The sequence below is a fragment of the Heterodontus francisci genome, chromosome 24 (assembly GCF_036365525.1).
Source record: "Heterodontus francisci isolate sHetFra1 chromosome 24, sHetFra1.hap1, whole genome shotgun sequence".
NCBI lineage: Eukaryota > Metazoa > Chordata > Chondrichthyes > Heterodontiformes > Heterodontidae > Heterodontus > Heterodontus francisci.
The window spans coordinates 29305986-29318312 of NC_090394.1; the positions used below are offsets into that span (position 1 = coordinate 29305986).

At 46.9% G+C, this 12327-nt stretch overlaps 1 protein-coding gene across 3 annotated transcripts in view; it reads right to left on the reverse strand.

Moving 5' to 3' along the window:
* Positions 1–12327, reverse strand: part of sdk1a (sidekick cell adhesion molecule 1a) — a 973689-nt gene that overhangs the window by 605106 nt on the left and 356256 nt on the right. For all 3 annotated transcript variants that reach the window (XM_068055814.1, XM_068055813.1, XM_068055815.1), the window contains exon 3: positions 11855–11961. In XM_068055814.1, coding sequence (XP_067911915.1) covers positions 11855–11961 — 107 coding nt within the window. The remainder of the gene's footprint in view (positions 1–11854; positions 11962–12327) is intronic.

Genomic DNA, 12327 nt, shown 5'->3' on the forward strand with positions numbered 1-12327 from the left:
GTTCTTTGCAGACAGAAAAAACATGTACACATTGTGCCTCTTTCAGCTAAACAAAATAAGTGACAATCATTCGCTGGTTCATTCCTCAGGGCAATGCCTTGCCCAATCAGAGTCAAGTTGTTTGGTTTCAATTTCAAACAAAGCTTGGCAGTTAACTGTCAGTTACCATAAGTTGATGCATTCTCCATGGCAACACCTCTACCAATCAGCACTCTCTTCTCCTACAGTATAAATTTGTTGCTTTCCCTTACATATGGTATTCTTGCGAATTGTCCTGATGAGTGCAAGACTAAAAGCTTCTACAAAACGTCTCTATTTTCAGCAAGACTACCAAATGACTAGTTACATTCTTTTCCTTTGCCAATTTGCTGCCCTTCTGAAGGCATCAAATAAGAATTTGGTAAATAGCCAGCATCCATCATCTAATATCTTGCCTTGGTGCTCAATCTTTTGAGCTTAGAGCCTATGTAAACTGGCATTTCCCCATATGGAGAATGACACAGTCGGTTTCTGTCCTCAACTGGCATCCATACAGTGTACTTTCCAGTAGAAGGGCCTAGGTAGCAATTAGGGCGAGAACACTGGCTGATCTCACTCCTCTCTCAGGACAGTAGTGCGCCTCTGTCTCCAAACCTGGCCGAAAACATCCAATTCTGCATTGATAAGGCAATAAACCCGAGACTTTCTTTTTCTGCATGACAGAGTATTACCATAGTATTTTAAAGCTGTGCTCAACATTTTTCATGAATTACCAACCACAACCCTTCATAATCATGGCCAAAGGAACTTCACATAAATATATTATGGCACTATTCATTTCCATTGGAGTGGGGTGAGCTCGCAATTATTCAAAAATACATTCGAGATTTTAAAAAACACTTTTTCAAAATTGAAGTCTTAAAGTAATTCTTATCCACAAAATTAAACGATGATAGTAATGCTTCTCCAAATAAAAGGAACAGCTATGGGCAAAATAATGAAGGTGCAGCCATTACATAGAAGGATTAGTTTCTCAGCAAGCACCAGCACTGAAGAAGTTAGTATACCAGCAATCAACAGCGATCATGTCCATTCAGGCAATAACCAGGCCCAGTTGTACTTACTTTCTAAAGTCAGGCTTGATTATTACTTTAAGTGTGCAACAACTGTAAGTAAACAGGCCACTACTGAAATTTGAAAGGAAGTTAAAGCAATCAGATCAGTACACAGGCTATATCACTAGACTGTAAGACTGATGCACAGAAACAGAAAGAGATCAGCCTCACAGCTAAATACAGAAAACAATGAAGCACATTAATGAATAGAATTGATTACATTTTTATAACATTGTTTTCAATGTTTTGGAATGAAATGGCATTATTTGTGAAATGCAATTTGAAATTTAATCTCACATGTTTATTGGTTTTAATCTGATCATAAAATACTGTTCCAACCTACCTGAAATATATGTGATGAGTTGAGTTACTTCACACTACATCACATGGTTATTTTAAATTCATTCATGGGATGTGAGCATCACTGGCTATGCCAGCATTTATTGCCCATGCCGAATTGCCCTCGAGAAGGTGGTGGTGAGCTGCCTTCTTGAACCGCTGCAGTCCATCTGGGATAGGTATACCCACAGTGCTGTTAGGAAGGGAGTTTCAGGATTTTGACCCAGCAACAGTGAAGGAACGGCGATATAGTTCCAAGTCAGGATGGTGCATGGCTTGGAGGGGAACTTGCAGGTGGTGGTGTTCCCATGCATTTGCTGCCCTTGTCCTTCTAGGTGGTAGAGGTCACAGGTTTGGAAGGTGCTGTCTAAGGAGCCTTGGTGCATTGCTGCAGTGCATCTTGTAGATGGTACACACTGCTGCCACTGTGCTTCGGTGGAGCAGGGAGTGAATATTTGTAGAGGGGTGCCAATCAAGCAGGCTGCTTTGTCCTAGATGGTGTCGAGTTTCTTGAGTGTTGTTGGGGATGCACCCATCCAGAAAAGTGGACAGTATTCCATCACACTCCTGGCTTGTGCCTTGCAGATGGTGGACAGGCTTTGGGGAGTCAGGAGGTGAGTTACTCGCCGCAGCATTCCTAGCCTCTGACCTGCTCTTGTAGCCACAGTATTTATATGACTACTCCAGTTCAGTTTCTGGTCAATGGTAACCCCCAGAATGTTGACAGTGGGGGATTCAGCGATGGTAATGCCATTGAATGTCAAGAGGAGATGGTTAGGTTCTCTCTTGTTGGAGATGGTCATTGCCTGGCACTTGTGTGGTCCGAATGTTACTTACCACTTATCAGCGCAAGCCTGGATATTGTCCAGGTCTTGCTGCATTTCTACTCTGACTGCTTCAGTATCTGAGAAGTCGTGAATGATGCTGAACATTGTGCAATCATCAGCAAACATCCCCACTTCTGACCTTATGACTGAAGGAAAGTCATTGATGAAGCAGCAGAAGATGGTTGGGCCTAGGATACTACCCTGAGGAACTTCTGCAATGATGCCCTGGAGCTCAGATGATTGACCTCCAACAATCACAATCATCTTCCTTTGCGCTAGGAATGACTCTAACCAGTGGGGAGTTTTCCCCGATTCCCATTGACTCCTGTTTTGCTCGGGCTCCTTGATGTCGTACTCGGTTAAATGCTGCCTTGATGTCAAGGACAGTCACTCTCACCTCACCTCTTGAATTCAGCTCTTTTGTCCATGCTTGAACCAAGGCTGTAATGAGGTCAGGAGCTGATTGGCCCTAGCGGAACCCAAACGGAGCCTCACTGAGCAGGTTATTGCTAAGCAACTGCTGCTTGATAGCACTGTCGATGACACCTTCCATCACTTTACTGATGATGGAGGCTTGACTAGGAGTGTGGCAAGTTTGGGAGCACAGGTCTTTAGTACTATCGCCGGAATATTGTAAGGGCCCATAGCCTTTGCAGTATCCAGTGCCTTCAATCATTTCTTGATATTACACGGAGTGAATCGAATTGGCTGAAGTCTGGCATCTGTGATGTTGGGGACTTCAGGAGGAGGCCGAAATGGATCATCAACTTGGTAATTCTGGCTGAAGATTGTTGCAAATGCTTCAGCCTGATCTTTGGCACTGATGTGCTGGGCTCCATCATTGTTGAGGATGGGGATATTTGTGGAGCCACCTCCTCCAGTTAATTGTTTAATTGTCCACCACCATTCATGGCTGGATGTGGCAGGACTGCAGAGCTTAGATCTGCTCCGTTGCTTATGGTATTGCTTAGCACAGTCCATCACATGTTGCTTATGTGGTTTGGCACGCATGTAGTCCTGGGTTGTAGCTTCACCAGGTTGACACCTCATTTTGAGGTATGCCTGCTACTACTCCTGTCATGCCCTCCTGCACTCTTCATTGAACCAGGGTTTGTCTTCTGGCTTGATGGTAATGGTAGAGTGGGGGATATGCCGTGCCATGAGGTTACAGATTGTGGCCAAGTACAGTTCTGCTGCCACTGATGGCCCACAGCGCCTCATGGTACAGCATCTCATGGTACAGCATCTGTCTGATAAAAAGCTGACACTCTCTTAGAACAGGGAATCCAGCTCAATTAGTTTTCACCAGATTTAATTCCAACAGACCAATACTTAAAGCAGTCTAAATCAGAGATTATGGGCTGAATTTTCATGATGGAGGCGGGAAACGGAAGTTGGGACTGCTTCTGGATTCTGAGCCTACCTCTGGGGGTGGGGGGAGGGGAAACTTGATTAAAGTCACGATTTTCACAAGGGCAACCTCTTAATTGGACTGGAGCCAGCTTGGGCACAGGCGGAGGCTGGTGTGAAGGCAGGCCAGATAAAGAGCAGACCCAATTTAAATCCCCACGTCAACCATCACTGTGGCTGCCGTTTAAATCTGAAGGAAGCAAGCAAGCAGAGGAGTTTCTATGATGATTGGAGTGGACTGAAGTGTACAAAGATTGCATTGGAAAGCAGCAGGCCTGGCAGGGCAGCCCCAGCCCCGCCCCATCCCCCCTTCCCCCACCCCGGTTCTTAGATTGCGACCTGGAGGTGATACTTGAGGCCTTGAAGGAGAGAAGGGGGCTCATCTTCCCAGAGGGTGGCAGGAGGATGCGACCAAACAGAACCAAACAGGCCTGGGTTGAGACAGCTGCCACTGTCAGCGGCAGAGCATAATTAGAACGTGGATTCAGTGCCATAAAAAGTTCACTGGCATGGTGAGTGCAACTCCCCCATCCCTCAGGACAGGTCTCAGGGCTGGCATCCTCCAGCAGACACACCATCTGAGGACCCTCAGTGCACATGCTGCGCCTGAAGATGGGAGGAGTGTGTGTCCAGGGCATTTATTGACTGCTGAAAATGGCTCACAGCCATAGCGCTGCTGAGAACCTGTCATCAATGATACATGCAGCTTCTAATTGCTATGGGCAGATGCCATTGGCCACAGAGGACAGCAGTGCCTTATCTCATTCCCTTTTGTCCTTGCAGGAGAAATGGGCGCATAATGCCTGGGAAAGGGTGCTGACGGGTGGTGGGGTTCCATAGTACCAAAGGCAGCATGGTTTTGTGAAGGCGAGGTCGTGTCTCACTAACTTGATCGAGTTTTTTGAGGAAGTGACGTGGATTTTTTTTTAAACGATACAGCACTGAAACAGGCCCTTCAGCCCGAGTCTGTGCCGACCGACAACCACCCGTTTATAATAATCCTACATTAATTCCATACTCCCTACCACATCCACTCCATTCTCCTACCGACACAAGGGGCAATTTACAATGACCAATTTACCTATCAACCTGTAAGTCTTTGGCTGTGGGAGGAAACCGGAGCACCCGGTGGAAACCCACGCGGTCACAGGGAGAACTTGCAAACTCCGCACAGACAGTACCCAGAACTGAACCCAGGTCGCTGGAGCTGAGAGGCTGCGGTGCTAACCACTGCACCACCCCAACATAGACTTCAGTAAAGCCTTTGACAAGGTCCCTCATGGCAGACTGGTACAAAAGGTAAAGTCACACTCAGAGGTGAGCTGGCAAGATGGATACAGAACTGGCTCGGTCATAGAAGACAGAGGATAGCATTGGATGGGTGCTTTTCTGAATGGAGGGCTGTGACTAGTGGTGTTCCGCAGGGACCTTTGCTGTTTGTAGTTTTTATACATGATTTGGAGGAAAATGTAGCTGGTCTGATTAGTAAGTTTGCGTACGACACAAAGGTTGGTGGAGTTGTGGATAGTGACAAGGATTGTCAAAGGATACAGCAGGATATAGATCGATTGGAGACTTGGGCAGAAAAATGGCAGATGGAGTTTAATCCGGACAAATGTGAGTTAATGCATTTTGGAAGGTCTAATGCAGGTGGGAAATATACAGTAAATGGCAGAACTCTTAGGAGTATTGACAGGCAGAGAGATCTGGGCGTACAGGTCCACAGATCACTGAAAGTGGCAACGCAGGTGGATAAGGTAGTCAAGAAGGCATACGGCATGCTTGTCTTCATCGGTCAAGGCACTGAGTATAAAAATTGGCAAGTCATGCTGCAGCTGGAGGGCATTAGCTATGAGGAGAGGTTGGATAAACTCGGATTGTTTTCACTGGAACGACGGAGGTGGAGGGGCAACATGATAGAGGTTTACAAAGTTATGAGTGGCATGGACAGAGTGGATAGTCAGAAGCTTTTTCCCAGGGTGGAAGAGTCAGTTACCAGGGGACATAGGTTTAAGGCGCAAAGGGCAAAGTTTAGAGGGGATGTGCGAGGCAAGTTTTTTTTACACAGAGGGTGGTGAGTGCCTGGAACTTGCTGAGGGGGAGGTGGTGGAAGCAGGTACGATAGCGAAGTTTAAGAGGCATCTTGACAAATACATGAATAGGATGGGAATAGAGGGATACGGACCCCGGAAGTGCAGAAGGTTTTCGTTTAGACAGGCATCATGATCGGCACAGGCTTGGAGGGCCGAATGGCCTGTTCCTGTGCTGTACTGTTCTTTATTCTTTTGTTCTTGGATAACAGCAATGGAGGAAAGAGCAATAGAGATAGCCAGGATCCCTGCTGAGGAGAATGTTGGGCCTAGTGAGATGGGAACCCATGGTGCAGATGGTGATTACAGGGGCCAAAGCACTCAATACTGGGGGTGCAGTGAAAGCCACCTTGTCGGGTAGCATGCCAAGCACTGGGTTGCATTGGGTAGCCTCAGCACTACAGTGGCTTCAGCTCCCCTAGACTGGTTCTCATGATCTCTTGTTGTGGTTCCCACAGATGCAAACGCCAATTCAATGACACCCTCTTCCTCTCCTTCTGCGGCCCCAGAAGAACCTCACGGAACTGAGGAAGAACTGTCACACCTGACAAGCGCACCTTCCACCAGTGCACATACTCTCACCTCGATGGGTCATGGCCTGTGTTTAGATAGGGCTGCACTGGGTGAGGAGATGGCTCAGGCAGATGCAACTGTGGGCAGTTCCCCTCAGAGGAGGGCGGACAGACACAGCCCTGCTCAGCTTGGCACAGATGTAGGGCCTCAGGGATGCACAAGAAAGACTCCACCAGGAACAGCAGCAGGAGATGTGCTCCCACATGTCAAAGTTCCCTGAGGTAGTGCAAGGTCATAGGCTGAAGATGGAGAAGTCTATACGGCTCATGTGTGCCACAATGGCTCAGGGCTATAAGCTCATGGACAGCCAAATGCAGCATCACTCTTAGTGGATGCAGGAGCAGAGCATTAGAATGCACAAGATGCATGAAACACTGTGTAGCCTGGACCGGTCCGTGGCATGGTGGTGCACAGATGTCTGGAGTGGATTCCAGTTGCGCACCAGATGGTGTCCCTCGCCAGCCATCCAGAGCGCCAGACAAGAGCTGAGGATGCCAAGGAAGAGGAGGTGAATGCCATCCTTCATAAGAATCCTTCATCATCCTCGGCCTCCTTGTGTCTTCTGTCTGTGGGAGCTTCTGTGGAGCAAGTGACGAAGGCTGCCCCTGCAATTATACAGGCACCTCCATGATAAGGATGACCGCCATATGCATCTCAGCTGCAGGCAGAGACCAGTGAGCAGACTGACTCCACCTTCTCCAAGGCCACAAAGGGAGAACCACATAACAGCGGTTGAGCTTGGAGACCACCGTATCACATGGAACACTGAGTGGGTCACTGGGGTCCTTTCTTGCTGTCTATGTGCACTATTTCTCTGTTATCATTTTATAAATAATCCCGCTTGAAGGCACACAAGATACTCCTTTTATTGGCCCAAACAGTGGTAGATGGTGAAGTAGATTAGGGGTGCGATCAAGGAGAAGGCAAAGGCTCTGGGCACATGTGCATCCTTCACTGGCAGTTTAGATGTTCCAGCCTTCGTCTTCAACGAATATTAGCACAGTTGAAGTGAACTGCATCCCATGCCCTTCATCCTGGGTCAGAGGGACTAAGTTGAAATGTTTCTGAACCAAATGATCCCTAAAATTCAGGGCATCCTGACAAGACCTTCGCGCACTGCACCATGCCCAGACACGTTCTTGTGCAGCCAGGGCACCTTGGTGTTCTGCCTCCTCCCCCTCTGCCTCCACTTCCTCCTCATCTCTCACTTCCTGCTCTTCTTCTTCCTCCTGGTTCCAGGGCCTCACGGTCCTCAAGATCCACACCTCTCTCTCTGAAGGGGTATGCTATGGATGGCACAGCAGACCACCACAATGGCCAAGACCCTTGCAGCAGTGTATTGCAGGGCGCCACCCAATCAGTCCAGGCACCACAATCACATTTTGAAAAGATCGATGGCCTGCTCAATGGTTATAGTGAGCAGGTGGCATTGGTTGCATCACCTCTGCACCTCTGTTTCGGGTTCCCGTAGAGGGGTGGGTAGATATCACTTCAAGGGATAGTCCTTTGTCCCCAGGAATCCATCCACAGACTTTGGGAGGTGGAGTGAAGAACTGCGGCAGCCTGGGCTCCTGGAGGATGAAGGAATCATGGCAGCTGCCAGGAAAGTGAGCACATACATGGAAGTAGCTCTTATAGTGGTTGCAGACCAGCTGAATGTTGAGGGAGTGGAAGCCCTTCCTGCTGGTGAATCTGACTGGCTTGTCACTGGGTGCCTTGATGGCTATATGGGTGTAATCAATGATGCTCTGTACTAGGTGAATCCACTGATTCCATCTGTGCCTGCAAAGCCTCATCTGTCATGAAATAAATGTATTGTCCAGCTCCGGCATATAGGGCATCAGTGACCTGCAAGATGCAACCAAGGTCTGCAGTGTTGGAAGAAGCCAAAAGAGAAGTTCAAGGCCACAGTGATTTTGATGGCTTCTGCAGGGCATGGCGACCAGTGCTGTGAGGTGCGAGATCTTCGACGGCAAGGGCACAGATGTCTGTGACCATCTGCCTGGAGAGTCACAGTTTCCTACATCACTGGGTCTTGGTCATCTTCAGGTAGCTCCATCTTTGGCGGTAGATCATGTGAGGAAGGTATGGCCTCCGTGTCCTTACTGTCCCCTGTTCCTCTCCCATGTCCTCCTGATGCTGGGGCTCCACCCTTCCTGTGCAGGGTGGTGCTCCTCATCTCCACTGGGTCTAAAATCTGAGAGTTGTGTCCCCATTGTCAGCTGCCGCCTTTCTTGTGGTTAGCTAGTTGCTCAGATGTCCTTGGCTGCCTTGCCCCCTGCCCCCATGATGCCAGGACGGTAACAACCCCCTTCATTTCCTGCACGCTAACTGCCCACTCTGGCCACCACCTGTGCAGCACCAAGGGCACCTGTCTCCCAATGGAAGTCACCCTCAGCGCCGTTGGAACTTTTACGGGTCCGGGTAATTCCCTGGGGGGAGGGGAGAGGGTGGGGGGGCCATGTCTGCTCCAGACACAACATGCAGCACATGCACCCCCCTAAAACTCTGAACTTCCTCCCATTGACAAGTTTTTAATGAGCTCTGCAAGTACCTTAATTGGGGATCGGACAGGATCAGGATCCCAACTTCCTTCTGCCCTGATGAATATGGCCGGCGCCAGCAATGGCATCGCAAAACAAGTACGCTGGCCGGGACCAGTATTTTCGGGCCCTGTCCACCTTTGTTCCCGCCCACAGCTGGGCCTGAAAATTCAATCCTATGAAGTCTAATAAAGCACAGTTCAGCCCCAACACTCTGCACCAATAGCACCTTTCCCATCTTGGGCGGGTGGGGGGGGGAGGGGTGGAGTGGGGGGGTGGGGGGGAAGAGGGGGGATTAAAATCACAGGAAAAGTAATTTCATCCCCACTCAAGCGTACCTTCAGGAGACTAGTACGGAATGGAATAGTGGTGGCTTCGGAAAAGGATGCTCAGCTGCTCGGAGTCATCCATGTATGACTTGCAGAGGTCACGTAGGAAAAAAAAACTAATAAGGGAGGGGGATAAATATTTTCCAAAAAAAAGGAAGTTAACTAAAATATATTCAGCATGCTTCTCAGTTGAAGGTGAGTAAGTACCAGAGACAACAATTCAAAGAGAAGGATCTGGCTACTTAGTTAAGTCAATATGAGATTTATTTCACACCTTCTATTGAAGTGACTGAGAGCTTCTGGACAGTTGAACATGCCAACTTTTATTTTATTCGTTCATGGGATGTAGGCATCTCCGGAAAAGCCAACATTTAATGCCCATCCCAAAGTGCACTTGATGAGCTGCCTTTTTGAACTGTTGCAGTCTTTAGGTGTAAGTACACCCACAGTGTTATTAAGCACATGTTGACCCAGCAACCTGAAAGAATGGCAACATGTCTCTGGGTGTGAGACTTGTAGCAGTGCTAAGTGTGTGAGGGTCAGGTGAAACTATGAATGTTAGGTATGTCATGATTGATAGAGATTGTTGGTGGGTGAGTGATGGGGGTATGGTGGATTGAACAGTGTGCGAGGCTTGTAGTGCAACTGGTGGGATATGGCATTTGAAGATGCATTCACTGACCGTGACCATTTGCATGAGGTCATTGAACGTTTTTTGGTACTGCATTCAGGTCCTTGGGGCTTGTCTCCTGGCATTGATCACGATGATTATCTGGTCCCACTGCCTTCACAACATCTGTCTGGACAGCTTCCTGGCTCCCTGGGAATAGATCACATCTCTCATTCTCTCCAGCTCCTCCACAAAAGTGCACAGTGCAGAGTTGGAGAAACTTGGAGCACACTCTCTCCCCTGTTGCACCATAAAATTCACTTTTCTACCTGCTCAGAGTCTCTTCCACAAACAGTTCCAACACCTGCTCTCATCTTAATGCACCTCTGCTTTCAGAACAGCAGCCTGTCTTTAAGTCATGCAGATTAGCTTTTAAATGATGCTAGCCTCATACACATTTGCCCTGCTGAGGCGTGCAGCCACTCAACAGCGTGTTTAGTGCTGGCTTCTCGCAGCAATCATGCAAATTAACAGGCAACACAAAGTTAGTGTGCCGCCAGCACTGGAAGAAATGGGTGCATGTTTATTGCACATTACAATCCCCCCTGCCTGTATTCAGGGCTTACTGAATTTTGCCCCCAGAATATTTCAGCCAGAGCAATGCTATCCAATGCGTTAGCCACTCAGTATATCTGGATAATTAAGAATCCAGGCATGGGTAATTGCAATTTTAGATAGTAAATCAAAAATGATGAACAGACACCATCGTTGCACCTGTCATCTCAATGCTCATTTCATATGGCATAGGCATGGGAATTTGAACTTCTTTTGTGCACTTGTTGTTAAAATGGTAAGACAAAAAGCAGAGGGCAAGTGTTTTCTGATCGGGGTTGGTGGTGAGGGCCAGAAGGAGAGCGGGGGAAAGGCCAGATGGAGAGCAATGTGTGGGTCTGAATGGAAAATGGGGGTTGTGGGACAGGGTGGAGAGTTGGTGGCAGGTCTGGATTTAGTGAGGGACTGCCCACCTCAATATGCAAGTCAACATTCTCAGCAATCACTCTGAAGTCAAAATACTGCTTTTAACTGCTGGACAAAAACCTAAAAGCTGCAGTGAAATGTAATATGGCTGACAAATTAATTCCAGAATTCCAAACTTTGGTGAAAGTGCAAGACTGCAAAGTTTCGCTTCAAATGATGGTAGATGTTTGTTATGTAACTATACACATGAAGGACATTTACCTGTATTGTGTCTAAAGCATTTATTATAATTATAATCTATTATCTATTATAATTTGTGTATGTGGCTAAAATGGTATCATCTTCGTCACACCTTTGGATAGTTAGCGATTTCAATTGGGCAACACTGACCTAGTGCAGAACAGCTGACATCACAGCACAAGCAAAAGCCATCCTGCGCTTTAACAGGGTGATTAATTGTTGATCATGGATATAAATTCCTCCACCCTATTCAAACCACCATCAATGCTGTTGAAGCTATGTGGCAGTGGCAATTTATCATGGGAAGGAAAGCAGGGAAATTGGTGAGAAAAAAATTGTAGGTCGAGCAAGAAGGGTAAACGGCACACTGGATTGTCCTGATTAAGTACTTTAGTTAACAGAGGGAAGAACTAGCCTGATTGAAATAACCATTTTTAGTTAAGATTTGACTCAATTAATTGAGTTACAAGATATCAGACAAATGCACGAACCAGCCACTTCTGGTGGACAAGCAGGGCATCAAACAAGACTAATATTTATTTTCTTATTTAATTTCTTGTTTATTGGTATACACTGACAAATAAAGCAAATTAACTTAGAACAGCTGCATGAAAGTTTTTCTAATACACAATAGTTACTTGGAATGACCATGCCATAAATTGGATCATCTGCTGCTTTTGTTTCAGTAGATGGTACATTTCATGTACAGTCATGAAAAGTATTTTTTAATGATGTTGCACATAATACAAAACAAAAGGGAACACCTTAGGTCTACAACTTAGAAACTCTGCACCATGCCGGAAAAAGTGACACCCACTTACATGCTACCAGTACTTGTGTCTTCCTCTGCAAAAGTGCTCCACGTCTGTTCCGCACCACACATTGGTAAAACCCAGTGTCTGAGCGCTGGAGAGATGGAATAACGTACCTTCAGCAAAAACAAATGATCCGATTAGTGCATGAAATTAACCTGGACAGAAACCAGTAACTTTCCCTTTTTTGTTCCGTTGATCATACCATAACTAATACCACTTTTCCACCAGCAAAATGGAGTGATTTCTTTTTGTTTCCACCCTTAATAGTACAACATCTGCTGTGTCTGGTTTACACATCAGACAACTTGAGATCCAATAAAATTGAGTCATAAAGGCACTCATATGGATTTTAATATGCTGACAGAATCCTTTAATCACATTGGAATCCATGAATGTGAGTGGATGGCGCATGTTTCCAATCAATCCAAAATCTTGTTCACACAAACATAAACCTGCAAAAGGATAAGCAAGTTTGAACT